This window comes from Octopus bimaculoides, chromosome 18 (genome assembly GCF_046866305.1).
Source record: "Octopus bimaculoides isolate indiv1 chromosome 18, ASM4686630v1, whole genome shotgun sequence".
Taxonomy (NCBI): domain Eukaryota; kingdom Metazoa; phylum Mollusca; class Cephalopoda; order Octopoda; family Octopodidae; genus Octopus; species Octopus bimaculoides.
In genome coordinates, this window is record NC_142945.1 from 49,676,251 (window position 1) to 49,691,353 (window position 15,103).

The 15,103-nt window shown below is 32.4% G+C and overlaps 1 protein-coding gene and 1 long non-coding RNA gene across 2 annotated transcripts; both read left to right on the forward strand.

Annotated features, from left to right (window-relative positions):
• The first annotated feature begins 1,137 nt into the window (after positions 1-1,137).
• Positions 1,138-7,294, forward strand: LOC128249874 (uncharacterized). The gene is made up of 5 exons (XM_052974417.2): positions 1,138-1,306; positions 4,040-4,139; positions 5,218-5,302; positions 5,836-5,871; positions 7,215-7,294. The coding sequence occupies exons 1-5, from the start codon at positions 1,267-1,269 to the stop codon at positions 7,272-7,274; spliced, it is 321 nt and encodes a 106-aa protein (XP_052830377.1). The 5' UTR covers positions 1,138-1,266; the 3' UTR covers positions 7,275-7,294.
• A 2,650-nt stretch (positions 7,295-9,944) lies between these two features.
• Positions 9,945-13,539, forward strand: LOC128249875 (uncharacterized). The gene is made up of 4 exons (XR_008266005.2): positions 9,945-10,067; positions 11,818-11,902; positions 12,383-12,421; positions 13,446-13,539. It is a non-coding gene; the product is annotated as an uncharacterized LOC128249875 (long non-coding RNA).
• Positions 13,540-15,103: the final 1,564 nt, after the last annotated feature.

Below are 15,103 nucleotides of genomic sequence, written 5' to 3' on the forward strand. Positions count from 1 at the left end.
TTGCGTTAATATAATGTTTATATTTTTTTTATCTTTCATCTATTGTTCTTGCCATTAGACTACAACATTGCTTGGGCAACACTTTGAATTTTACGTCGAAAGGATCGACCACAATACATATTTTTTATAAGCCTGGTACCTATTCTATCATTCGCTTTTGCCGAACCTCTGAGTTACGGGGTAGTAACCCACCAGCACGAGTTGTCCACCATTGCTGACACAAAGACCTCCATTTGCAGACAGAAATACATACATGCATATATGAATACATAAATACATACATACATACATACATACATGCTAATGATGACTAAGTTAGTGATAATGTTACAATTTAATGACATCAGATGTTTCCCTACCATATTACAGGCTATTTTGCATATGTAACAGAACACAAATAAATTTCAAGGGAGGTAAGAAAAGTCGTTATTATTAGAAGCAGGAGAGTTACTTGCAATTTACTTTTGCAGATGAATTCCTGATTCTTTTATTCTTTTACTTGTTTCAGTAATTTGATTGCGGCCATGCTGGAACACCGCATTTAGTCGATCAAATCGACCCCAGGACTTATTCTTTGTAAGCCTAGTACTTATATCGGTCTCTCTTACAGAACTACTAAGTTACGGGGACGTAAACACACCAATATCGCTTGGCAAGCGATGGTGTCGGGGCAGACACACAAACACACACATTCTCACACGTGTTCCGCGTTAGTCTACTCACTCTATATACATATGTATGTGTATATAGGTATGCATGTATCTATCTATCTATCTATCTATCTATCTATCTATCTATCTATCTATCTATCTATCTATCTATATATATATATATATATATATATATATATATATATATATATATATATATATATATATTATTAATGTGCTTTCTTTTCGGGTGTATGGTTTTACAGGCGATATATATATATATATATATATATATATATATATATATATATATATATATATATATATATATAATGAAAATAGTTAACGCACGATTACTGAGAAATTCAGTGAATGTATAATTCGCACCAATTTGTTTTCCAAATTCCTATAAAACTTGTCATTTAAAACATCGACACACGAGTCTTTAATACAATCTTCGCCTAACAGACAATGAAAGACTTAAGTATAATGACATCACATACATCATATTTATATCTATTTTAGAAATAACATCTGTTGACAGCATTTATAAAGAATTTAGAAAAGATCACTGTATGTAGTTCTCTGTGAAGCCTTCTGTTTGACATAAATAAGTATGATGAATTCTTGTATCTTTATCTTATTTTTCTTTGTTGGTAAGTTGCAATTTAATCATTATATTACTAACAAAATCTTATCTTTGATACACGCGCGCACACACATATCCATACACAAGCACATATGTATTTGTGTATGTATGTAAGTTTGATTGACTTGCTGCGTGTGGTAGTGGATGGGCTGTAGCTGTCTGGTTGGATGATTGTGTGTGAAATATGTGTGCTTTATTCTCCGTAAATGTTTACACATAACCACAAATCACATTCTACTGAAACAAAAAGTTTCATGCAATGCAAATTTGGAGGGTAGCCAACACGAGAATCAATAGCATTAAATCCGTCACATTATTCATTAACAAAGACAGAAGGAAGTATACGGACATAGAAATCATGCAAAGCATACACTGGAGCCGAATTCACTCCTTGGCCCCATCAGACCCTGCCTGTCAAGCCGTCCAACTCATGTCAGTTTGGAAGATGGATGTTAAAAGATGACGATTCAATTTCATGAAATAACAAAGTGACTATTCAGCTGAGAGTTAGACACTAGCTTTTGGTTTACTTATCGAACAATAGATTGTTTGCACTTTGTGTAATCTTGTTTATAACATAATCTGCAGGGCGTATTTTAACACATTGTCGAATTGCAGTAGGGTTTCAGTGATCTCCTAATATAAGTGTTATCTTGAATATACAAATCGATTTGTGTCGGTTTTCCTTAGAAGAATCATTGCTATTTGATTATTTCATCTTGTCTCTGTGAAATCATATGAAAGCTACGTCATGAGTGACGTTAGCGTAATGCGACAAGAATAGAAAAGGATGGTGGAAGTGACAAATATCAATTCTCCCATGGCAAGACAATGACCCTTCATCAGAAGCTGCACTAGAATCAGTGATACCTGAAACAGCTGCTACGAATATATTATCCACATCTGTGAAGAGGCTATGCAAACGTAGGTATTATATTGCTGGTTACGTACATAATATCTCTTTACATGCCAGGAAATTTCCGCAGTTCTGTCCAGGTTTTAAGCTCAAGTATTGAATTTTAGTAACAAGTAGAAAAAGATTAAAACACACACACACACACACACGAAAAGATATATGCGACGTGCGGTAAACAGCATGTCTTTCTGTATCATATAATGTACACAAACTAGCTAACAATTTATTACTGTCATATACATAGGATATGGAAGTACATAGCTTAGAGGTTATGGGCATTGGGCTACCGGGCTACCGATCGTAAATTCGTTAGTTCGATTCTCGGAGGGAAATTGTGTCTTTGAAAAAGACACCATATTTCTAGCTGCACCCGTTAACTCAGCTAGCGAAAATGAGTTAGTTGTAACTCTAATTCCAAAAACCAGCCTTTTGACATCCTGTGCCACACTGAACCTCCCTGAAAACTACGTTAATGAATACGTATCTATGGAGTGCTTAGCCACATGCACGTTAATATTTCGACCAAGCTGTTCCGTTGATCGGATGAGATGACACACTTGCTGTTGTAACGGGCTCAATGCCAGTTTTACGTATAGGAACAAGACGATGGCATTCTCACTACTTGCTGCCGTAATTGTACTCTCGTCGGTTCTCTGTCATTGGACGTGAACGAGATTTGTGTAATATTAAACATGTTTCTTTTTTAACGTTGCAAATATGAATATTGCGAAGCAGATTCTTGGAGACTTGTTTTTATCACGGATGCTAATTCTATGTTGCAAAGTCGAACAACCTGCTTAGCAAATTAAAAACAGGAGTTAACGGCTTGTTTCTTGGTATGACTTGATTAAATATAGGTAAAATATTTTCAGAAATGCGATTGAAGGCGTTTGAAGATATAATAGGATAATACAGATGCAATTATTAAAAAAAAAAAAAAAAAAAAAAAAAAAAGAAAAAAAAAAGGTTACGATTATTACTAAACGAATTTTTAAGAATCGGTTTTAGTGAGATTTCTTTTGTTGAAGCATTCTATGGAAAAATATTTTGTGACAACACAATTCTGTGCATGTCGTGTAATCTTATGTATTTGAGGTAGTAAGTAAATTAAGATAACATATAAGATTAATTACTGTTCAATATTTCTGTGTTTATTTCCTATCCAGTAGCAAATTGTATCGCAAATATTTATACATATAAGAAGTATTCAATATTCAATACTGAAATTTCATTGTTAAACGTAATATATCATATTCTATGTTTTAGAATTTACCTGTTGATTCCCAGTAAGAACGAATATGTTAGGTGTTATAGTAATATGGTTGGTTTCAGTTATTCTGGTTGTTAGTATCGATTGAAGTATTGTATTACTGAATATTGACACCCTAGCATATCACAGTGTACGTTTTGGGGTCTGCGCCGGGTTGAGTGAGTAGCTAAGAAGCTTGCTTCCGAACCATATAGTCAGACACCATAGATTCGTCAATAAAAAATAGATCTAACTTCCTTTTTAAAGTACTTTTCAAACGATTGTTTTTTTTTTCAAAACTACTAAGAACTTTCACTTCACAAACCGGAAAACAAAACCATCACACAGCAATATTCGTAGAAGTATTCTGATATCTCTCGAGCCTAAAGTTATACGAACAGGTATATCAGTCCAGAAGCAAATTATGTATAAATATACATTATTCAACATTGTTTTCTTCTGTTTCCGTATTGTATTTTGAGCATAATAAACTCACGAATTTTTCTTTCAACCACATGATTTAAAAACAAGGATTTAATTTCCTACTTTGTCTTTGTCGTTTTATCAATATTTAGGTACAGCAGTGGCACAAGATTGTGATTTCTTGCAAAACAAATACTGTCCATATGCCATGATAGATTTTAGTGAAATTACGAACGAAAACGTTTTCTGCCGGTAAATATCCTCTAACTGCTTCTATTAATATTAATTTGATTAATGGGAGAGACGGAAGATGGAAAAGGCGAAAATCTTTCTATGTTGATCACTAAAATTGTTTTGAGCCGTCTAGCATCGATACCTTGTGGGTGTAGTTCTGAAAATCTGATTTAGGTGTGTCATTCGGTGTATATGTGCCTCTTCAATAGGTATCTCGTTAAAATAAACTCTGTTTCGAAAGATTCCTCGGTCTTCGTATATAGAGGTGGCAAATTAAAGCGTACACCTTCGTTCTTTTAGAAGATCCATAACAAATATCAGATACAATAAAAAAAAGAACAAAACAAAACAGAATACATCGAAACAAGTACTTTTGTAAAAACGTATGTTTCATTTCGTTGAATTATCATGGAGCTTGAAAATATTTCTAAGAAAAATATGTGTGTGTGTCTATATACATGTACAAACACAGACAGGCACACAGACACACACGTGCACACATATACACATATTTGTATATATATATTTATCGACCATACATATTCAATACGCAAACGCCACATACATGTCGATAGGCCGCGATTTAGCGCGGTAGTGGTTACTCCCTGAAATTGACGGTGGTTGAAGCGACTGAATGTCATAGAGAATCAAGACAACTCACCCCAGATGTCATTAAGGAAGATGAGACATCAATTTTGCACCGTTTTTGTCACCTATATTCCCTTCTGAATAAAAGTAAAAAAAAGTAGCAGTATTTATTTTTCTTTTACTTACCCATTCTAGAAGCTGGATAGCTGAACTTAAAGCAATGTGCTTGTTTCAGTAGAATATATATATGAAGCTAATAACTCCGATTTTGGTGGAAAATACTGAATATTTGTTCTATTTTTGAGGAATATTTATGTTCGTTCACTTTGGTTGAACAGTAATCAATTAAATATGCCTCCATTGTTTACTACATATATTTTTCGTACTCCAGGAATATAAAACATAAATTTCGCTTGGAATCGCTTACGTCTCAGAACGAAATACCTTCCTAAAATGTCAGGATAATTCAACATTTTCTGTTTGCCAATAATTTATGATTTTTTCGCAGACGTTACAAAGATTTTGATTATTGTTTTCATACAATACTCCCCTGTCAAAAATACTATGATTTCGTGTATTTCGAAACCTGTGAGGTAAGATATTTTTATTACTCTGGGCTCAGTTGCTACTACTATTGTTTAGTCAATTTTCTTGTTAGCTTCGCCAGTTTTAGTGGTAGAGATATCTGCTATAAAATTATATTATATATAACGTAAAGATTTCCACAAGTTGTATTATATATCTTAGTTATTCTTTCATGCATACATGTTTTCTGGCAGTCACATGACGTCTGCCACGTTGGGGATGTTCAGCGCATATTCAGGCTTGAAATACCGCTTCTTATGATCCGATATACATTCCGATTATAGTGTAATATTTCCTGAAATATGTGACTGAAATGATATACGCGAACGAAACAAAACTGCATCATACTTTACAATGGACTTCTTTTTTCTTCATCTCTGACATAGTGTATTACAGGTGTTTATTCTTCCGAGATGGATATGATGCAACACAATTTCGTCTAATGATAACATTCTTAGTTTGGGAATATTGAATAAGAGATAATAGACGTATTATTTGTATTGAATTTTCAATTTCACAATACATAAGTTCTTTTTTACAGTACTCTAGCAAGGAGAACGACTCTAGCAGACCTGAGGTACGTAAAACTCTTATAACGCCACACTATGAACCTAATATTGATATTTATATTACAACTGTAATAACACTATGTCACACCTACTTCACACCAGTATGAATATTACTGTAATAACCAAAGCCATATCATTTTCATATTAATGAGATGTATTGGTAAGGCCGGTGAAAATTTCGTTCCAGTAAGACTACAATAATAAGGAATGGACTGATAGTAGCACTAAAGATATCTCAAAACAAATAATATGCAATATCCCTGTGTCAGCTCAAAGTAAACGTAGTTTTCTTATTAAAAAGAGACTCTACTTGCATTACCAGTCAAGATATCTACATACTAATATGCTGTTTTGGAGATATTACGATACGTTTCGGGTCATTACAGCGCGGAAAAATTTAGAGACACGGAGTGTATGTATGTATGTATGTAAATATGTATGTAGTATGTATACACACACACACACACACACACACACACACACACACACACACACACACACACACACACATATATATATATATATATATATATATATATATATATATGCATGTATATATACACACACACACACACACGCACACACACACACACATACACACACACACACACACACACATACACACACACACACACACACACACACACATATATATATATATATATATATAATAGAGTATTGTAGTTCACTGGAAACATTGCGTATTGTTTATGAAATGTAACCTTTCTGGAATTGTACAACAATGCAGAATGGACTATAATAACTGTTATTAATAATTTAGTTATTCATAGTCTGACATAATATTTCGGAATATAAAAATTCCTACTGATTTCAGTAACCTCTATAACAGAGACACCGCTACTTCCTAGCAATATCTGAAGAAAGAATCTTAATATTCCGAAATATTGGACTGTAAATAATTAACTTGTTTCTAACAGTTATTATAGTTCACTCAGCGTTGTTGCACCAATCCAGACACATTACATTTTACACACACACACATATCTTCATATGTTTATTTAGTGAGACATAGGCACGCACATACACGCATACATACAACATACAATATCCTGTAACAGTCATTCACGTTTGGAAGACGTTGGAATAACTCACGGGCTTCAATCTCATATCTCTGCAATTTTATCATTATGATTGCGAATGATAATTTTATTGAACCGTACTATATTATATCAATTACAAATGTGATATTAGTGTTACCCTACATTGGACTAAGAAAACCAGTATGTATTGATTCTACAATGTTGTAAAATATTGAAATTGTACCTAATCGAATTTACAGTTTTCAATCAGTATCATTATTTGAATAAACGTGTTTGTCTTCTATTTGCAGATTAAGTTTAAAACAGTATTGTTTACTGCAATCACCATCATGTTACCAATGCATATATAAATAAAGATCATGTTGCTGTATTTAGGCGTATGTGTTATTTTGTCATAAGCAATTGAATCAGAAGTTTAGTTCATTACAAAGTCCAGTTCGAGTATTGATGTCAATTTTACATCTATTGGGTTGGCAAGAAAGTGATTTCGGTTTTATTTAGAGTGAAATATAAGTAAATTTTCTCTGACAAAGAATAAACTTCAATCAATTATATATTTTCTCTTTTGTTCGATGACCTTTGACCATCTTTCTGGAAACTTCAACATTCCGCGCTCACAGAACCTTTTGTGCTTATCAGCTGAAGCAAGTGCGGTTGCAGGTCATCATCATTATTGAAAGTTTCAGCATTCAAAGAATCTTGCAAGTGCCGAAATAAGTGGTAATCTGATGGTGCAGGGTCAGAGCTTTTCGGTGGATGTGACATCACTTCCCAAACAAGCTCCAAAACGTTTTCACGAGTTAGCATAAACGTCTGTGGTCTAGCGTTGTCACGGTGGAACACGATTCCTTTACGATTTGCCAATTCCGACCGTTTTTCTTTGATTGCTTCCTCCGGTTTCATTAGTTATTGAAAGTAAACATCTGAATCGATCGTTTGGTTGCTTGGAAGCAGCTTAAAATACACCACACCTTTGTAATCCCACTAATATATATAGTAAATATATATATATATATATATATATATATATATATATATATATATATATATATATATATATATATATATGAAGTAGAGAAATTTGAAAAGACAACACGAAACCGGTTATTTCTCCAAATACAATGTTTATATACCCAAAAATTTTATAACATTTTTCTGAAATAATTTAAATATATACTTTAACCATGTAACACAAGCCTTCTGTAGTTTTTTCACTCTTATTATCTTTAATATATATATATATATATATATATATATATATATATATATATATATATATATATATATATATATATATATATATATATATATATATATATACAGATATATATATATATATATATATATATATATATATATATATATATACAGATATGTATGTATATATATATATATATATATATATATATATATATATATATATATATATATATACAGATATGTATATATATATATATATATATATATATATATATATATATATATATATATATATATATATATATATATATATATATATATATATATATATATATATATATATATATATATATATATATACAACAATACATTAGAATACAGAGACAGGTATATCAAAATTTTCTTCTAATTTTACCTATGGTCATACAGCATAATTATTTGCTTACTGTGACCAACACGTGTTTCTACTGCACATTGTGTGTGCATTTGCCTATTCAACCCAGAATAACCTTCTGTGCAACTTCATTTAGGCCCTTCCAGAAAGCATCGTTCAAAGCGAACAGAGTTAATATATTTGTAGCTAGTTTAAGATACCAATTGTAGTGATGGAGTATATGTTGAAATCCTATATAGCTATAAATGTCTAGGGTGACCGCTATTTAACACCAATGTAGATCGGAAAAGTGTGTTTTAATCTATGCTAAATTAAGTCAAATTAAGTTCTAACATGTAGTTTTCAAAGTTTTTGATAGGGAGAATGACAATTTTAGGTTGTGTTTGTTTATTATTTAGCCAGAGGCCTAAAATAATGTATTAGAAAATTCTCAGAATTGAAGAAGTATTTATAAATCATAGCCCACAAATTCTGACTCCATAGAGTACAAGAGTTAAAATGTCCACATACAATCCAATTTGCGTATAAACCAAAGAACACAAACTAAAGAGATTTATACCCACCCACAATATTTTGTGAACATCAGAGAACTGTATAAGCACAATTCTATACTAACAACAAGAAGACATGCTTGAGTAATAACCACACCTCCCAAATAAAAACAAATAAAACACAAGAACTAACAAGCTTAAACATAGCGCTTACATTCCTTTGTGGACTTTCTTAATATTCCACTAAAAAAAATAAGCGACACATCTAGTGACTGAATTTTCAAAAACTGGAACAAACTTTGAAACTCTGACCACATTGTCAAAGCAAACGATTACACACATACACGCTTACATATACAGAATGTGCTGTGAAGTTCCTGACATTACGGATGTCACGAAAAGCCTGGAGGGGGGGGGGAGCCCAACATTCCGAGTTCCTTCAGAAGGCTTAGAAGAAAAAAAAACCCCGAAGGATCACTGCAATAATTGTATGAATCTGATAAGGTATGATGAATAAGACAATAATGAAATGATCCATCTGTGTTGTGTATTACGTAAAATTAGTAACTTTTCAGCACATGCTTTCGAGGACATGCTTTCGAGCGCATATATATATAAATATATATTACACAGACACACGCAGACATACACTCAGACACAGAGACACGTACACTCAGGAGCACACACATATATATGCACATATGTATATTATCTATATATGAAATGAAAACAATGGTTGCACGATGGATATAAAAGTCAATGAATATATTATAATTCTCACCGAATTAGTGTTCCAAAAACCTGAAAATGCTTGACATCTAAAACATCTGTATAAAGGTCTAATATATTCTTCGGCTTTTGGACAACGAAAAGACTTATGTGTAATAACATCACATACATCATATTTATATCTATTTTAGTGAGTCAAAATAACATCTGTTAGCAGCATTTATAAAGAATTTAGAAAAGGCCACTATATATAGTTCTCCATGTAACCTTCCATTTAACACAAATAAGTATGATGAAATCTTGTATCTTTATCTTATTTTTCGTTGTCGGTGAGTAGCTATTTAATCATTATATTACAAAATAAAATGCTCTTTTATTCACACATACAAACACAGAAATACGTGCGCGCGCGCGCACACACACATGTTTATACAACTATATAGATAAGTAGCCCGTTGATTTCCTTTTCTGGAAAATGTAGCTATTCCAAATTGACATTTCGGAATTTTAGTAGCAGAAACAAGTGCACCAATCATTTCTGGTATAAATGTGAATTTATAATCTGGGTATAGAAACTCTTGTTTTCGAAGTAATTGTACCGGAGCATGTATCAATTCGTGTATGTAAGTATGGAATCACTAGAATATTTATCCGTTCAACAAATTGGGAGTGGGAAACACTTATTATTATGGCCGGGTGACACTCCGGGCCGAAACAACTATATCTAAAGAACGTAAGGCAATTTGTTTTATAAAAGGCTTTGAAACATCTATTATATCTACTTAGAAATCATTAGCATGTCATATAAATTATTATATGACTGTCTTGTCTCCCTCTTATGCAGCAAATAAATATTATTTGTTGAGAACAGTAGAACATCTGGCACATAATATATGTCTATTATTATACAGTTCGGAAGGCTGATAATATTTATAACGCTACAAGCTTACTTTATCTTCATCAATAAATAAAAAAAAGCATTCTCAAATATCCTTTATATTAAAGACTAGATCCATTCATGTTTGATCGTGTTTGACACGGTTTCTAATGTACATGACAGCAAGAAGCAGATACAATGATGGGGATTAAAGCACCGCTGTTCCGAAAAGCATTCATTTACACGCACTTCTACTTTTATAACATAGAATGTCATCGACGACATGTCATCATCTTAGTTTCGTCTTTTTCATCACAAAGTGGCACACCTATAATTGTATATAGAATAATCGCCAGTTAACACGTAGATTCACAACACCGTCGATATCTCAGATAATTTAGGTCTTTAAGTACAACTATTGATACAAATTAAGGCACGTATACACAACTTCCAGATGTCGCGTTTGCTATGCTCTGAGGATGATATAGATTTTGTGCCTTTCTTGGTGCATTTTTGTACACTGAATTTGTGCAAATGTCTGTTAACGTTGCACTACTTATTATCAATACTTAAATACCTTCTTATTACTTCATTTTGATGACCTTCAAGAAGCTAAAATATGTCGCACAGGCACTCAGTTCTCAATACACTGCTCATTATCGCAGAGGTAGCTTTAAACCAATTAATTTCATTAGTAAATCCTGTTTCCTTGTCATTTACTAATAAACATTACGCTCTGTAGTTGCTTCAAATGTTATTCTAATGCATATAAGTAGTTCTAACAAGAGATTATTAGTATTACACGCCCAATAAATTACAAAGGTACGTATATGTAGATGTATTGTCAATTATAGACCTATCACTCTGCATGTGACTTGCAGTTAACAATATAATAAGTAGTGAAAACCCGTAAGTGTATCAAGCAATAAAGTAATTTTGAATGTTATGATCTGCTGTGCACAACGTATTCTTTTCTTAATTTGTAAAAAATATGGCCGACATCTAAGGCCCATGCCATGCATTTTGGCTGAGATATGCAATAAATTGAATACGCCGCTTAGTTGTACTTAATTTATAAGCCCATAAATCGAGTAAATCAAAATTGGTGTAGAGAGAATTTGACCCCAGAAAATAAGTAAAAATATTGACGAAATGTTTTGAATTTTATTGTGATTATACTTTCTCTTCAATTTAAATTTCAGACGTTTCAGAATAGACGACCCGTGTGTTCAGGCAATAACTACTTGTTCTGCATTCTTCAATAAAATGTACGAGGAAAAGTGTGTGGTAAGATATCCTTATTACTTCACTTACAATAAAAAAAATTGGTCACGCAACAGAATTCCATACGATATAAATAAATTTAACAATAGTTGAAATAGATTCGATTGATATTTAAACCCTAAAATATTTTTGCTAAAATGTATGAGGAAAAATTAATAATCGCTTACGACAAACTGTTAAAATATGATAAACGGTCAGCAGCACTTGTTATTGGACCAATGGATGCGTTTCAAACTCTAAGTTCTCTTCAGTTCTAGGTGCCATTAAAGGTGAATCACAGCCACAAAATAAGAGACACAAAACAAGCTTTATTTCTGCTTTTACAGTCTATTCCTTAGCCTTGTTATGTTGAACAAAACGTACTGGGATTGGATTTTATTGTTCTATTTATTTGTGCTAATATTTTCGGTTTTATGATGCATTAAATTTTCTTTCGGACTTAAAATTCAAAATAAATATCAAGGTTTATGTTTTTGTTTTCAGTATGGCCATCGACCTAAAAACTTTAGAAGTGAATATAGGGTACGTAACTCCTTCACAATATTTACAACTGCATTAGTGATTCAATGTGAATGATATCTCATATTTTAGTATGATACTACTGCAGCATTTGGCCGAATAATGGAAGTAAAATTACCATTCAATAATAAATTAACATCCAACACTACAAACAACCATCATCTATAGGTTTCTAATATAGCAGCAGTGTTATAGTCCGTTATTCATCGTAGTTTATAATTTTACGCGGGAACGTGAAATAATTCTTTTTAGGAACTGTAGGGCACATAAAGCTACATATAATAGCACGTAAATATTGGGTTGGAGAATTCTTTGGATAGAAAACGTCGAAGGCCGGATATCTACATTCCATTATTCATAGAAGGATCAAGTGTGCATCGATATTTACTATCCAAAAATGGATATACTATTTAATTAAATACGCCATATTGGAGCAACAATATGTTTGCATCGTTACAATAATTCGTACCATTAATAGGATATATTTGTGCTAAAATGTTAATAATAAGTTGGTTCACATGAATTTCAATGATGAATAATAAGTATGTTGACGATACAACACATCCTGTATTCACTACACTATATGTTCTCTATTATTGTAGTAACACATTGATATGAGTGTCTTCTGCAATTATGGGATTAATATCGGTTTATTACTTACATAGCAATAAAAATTCATACAAATTTAATACAAATTTATAAACGGGAAAGCTACATTAAAATTGCTTACGTATAAGTAGACTGACTAATTTGACAATGGATATTAATAAAATACTTCAATCATACTGGGAAAATCATTAGTCATTCCTGCGTTAATATTATGGGAGCATCGTAATATGTAAGATGCCACTGAAATAGCAAATGCGATGTCAACTTAGTGCACTTACATCAATATAGTTAGATGCAATGTCAATTGAAAAATAATAATCAATACGAAAGTATATGGAGTAAAAATAGATTGTTTATTGTACATTAAAAACCTATAAATATCGATGTTTGAATAAATATATTTATTTTCTCTTTACAGATCAGTATCCAATCAATATTTGCGACAATAATTGTGCTGATGGTATTGCAAATATATAAATATTAATGTTTAAATAAATATATGTTATATACAATTAATAGTTTTTTTTTGTTAAACAACTAATTTTATACGTCTTCCATTCCACATATTACTGATCATATCTCGAAAAGACTCCTATAAATTGATAGTTGATGGTAACATCATTTCTTCGTTTATTGAAGTTTAGCAACGTCAAGTACGTATTTAAATGGGAAACCGATGCGTTATCCGTGAAACCTTTAGAGGTGCAAGGCCGACAGTGTGTTTTAAAAATTTGCTTCTCAGGCAGATGTTTCCGGTTCAATCTATAGCCAAAATACCACTGCACGGCATCTTGGCTGTAGATTTATACTATAATCCCAGGACGACTAAACCGTTTAAGTGTAATTAATATGGAAACTCACTACATCTCTCTCCCTTTCTCTCCCCTTCTCTCTCCCCCATATATATATATATATATATATATATATATATATATATATATATATATATATATATATATATATAATGCTATTTGCCAACGTAACATCATCCCTTCCAGCACAGTCACGTTATGTTGGCAAACAACCTTTACTTTAAAGAACTGTTATTGAATATCTCCCTTTGAGAGATTTAGGAATAATAATGTTTCTACTTTATTAGATCAGTAACTGTGTGTCACTCTGACTGTGGCCATGCTGGGACACTGCCACAACGGGTTTCTAATCGCAGAAATTGACCCAGGACTTATTCTTTGTTATTCTAGTACTTATTCCAGTATTTATTTTAGCGGTCTCTTAGACCGAACCGCTAAGTTACTGGACATAAATACTTCACCATCGGTTGTCTTGTGATGGTAGGAGGGGCGGAAAGAGACACAGACACAAGGACACACACACATACATGAATATATATACGTATATATACGTATATTCAGTTTCCGTCTATCAAATCCAATCAGAAGGCTTTGGTCGGCCTGAGACCATAGTAGAAGGCAGTACCCAAGATGCCACGGAGGGGGATTGTACCCGGAACCATGTGGTCAAGAAGCAAGCTTCTTGACAAACAGCCACTCCTATAGTTACGTATAAAACAGGAAGTAACAATCGGTGACTGTAAAGTGATTTCACCAATTTTATCCCTTTAAGTGCAAAATTAAATTCCATTGTTATTCCTGTAATGATATTATATATCTAGAAGAAAGCAGAATTAGTATTTCTGCGAGTTACGTTGCCAAAATAAACTTGACATATCTCAACTAAACATAGTTACAAATGACATTTGTCAGGAAAATGTAGATTGCTGTATAAAATTACTTTCTGCAGTTAAGATTGATAAAATTTCCAGTGAACAGATCTGATGTGATTTCCGCAGTAAAAGCGTTAATGCATCTGAACGTCTGGTGTTCAGAATAGTTGTGGATGGCAAATACAGGTGTATGTTGAGGAATGCGTCGACGTGTAGTGAATACGTTGACGTGTTCTACAACTACATGTTTTCTGTAAATCATTTTATTTCTTTGTATCTTCGACAACGAAACTGTATCACGACATTGTCAACCTAAGTTGAAAGCACAAATATTCACACAAATATTGCATACAATCGAAGCAAAACATTTCGAAAACTAATGTGTGACATTT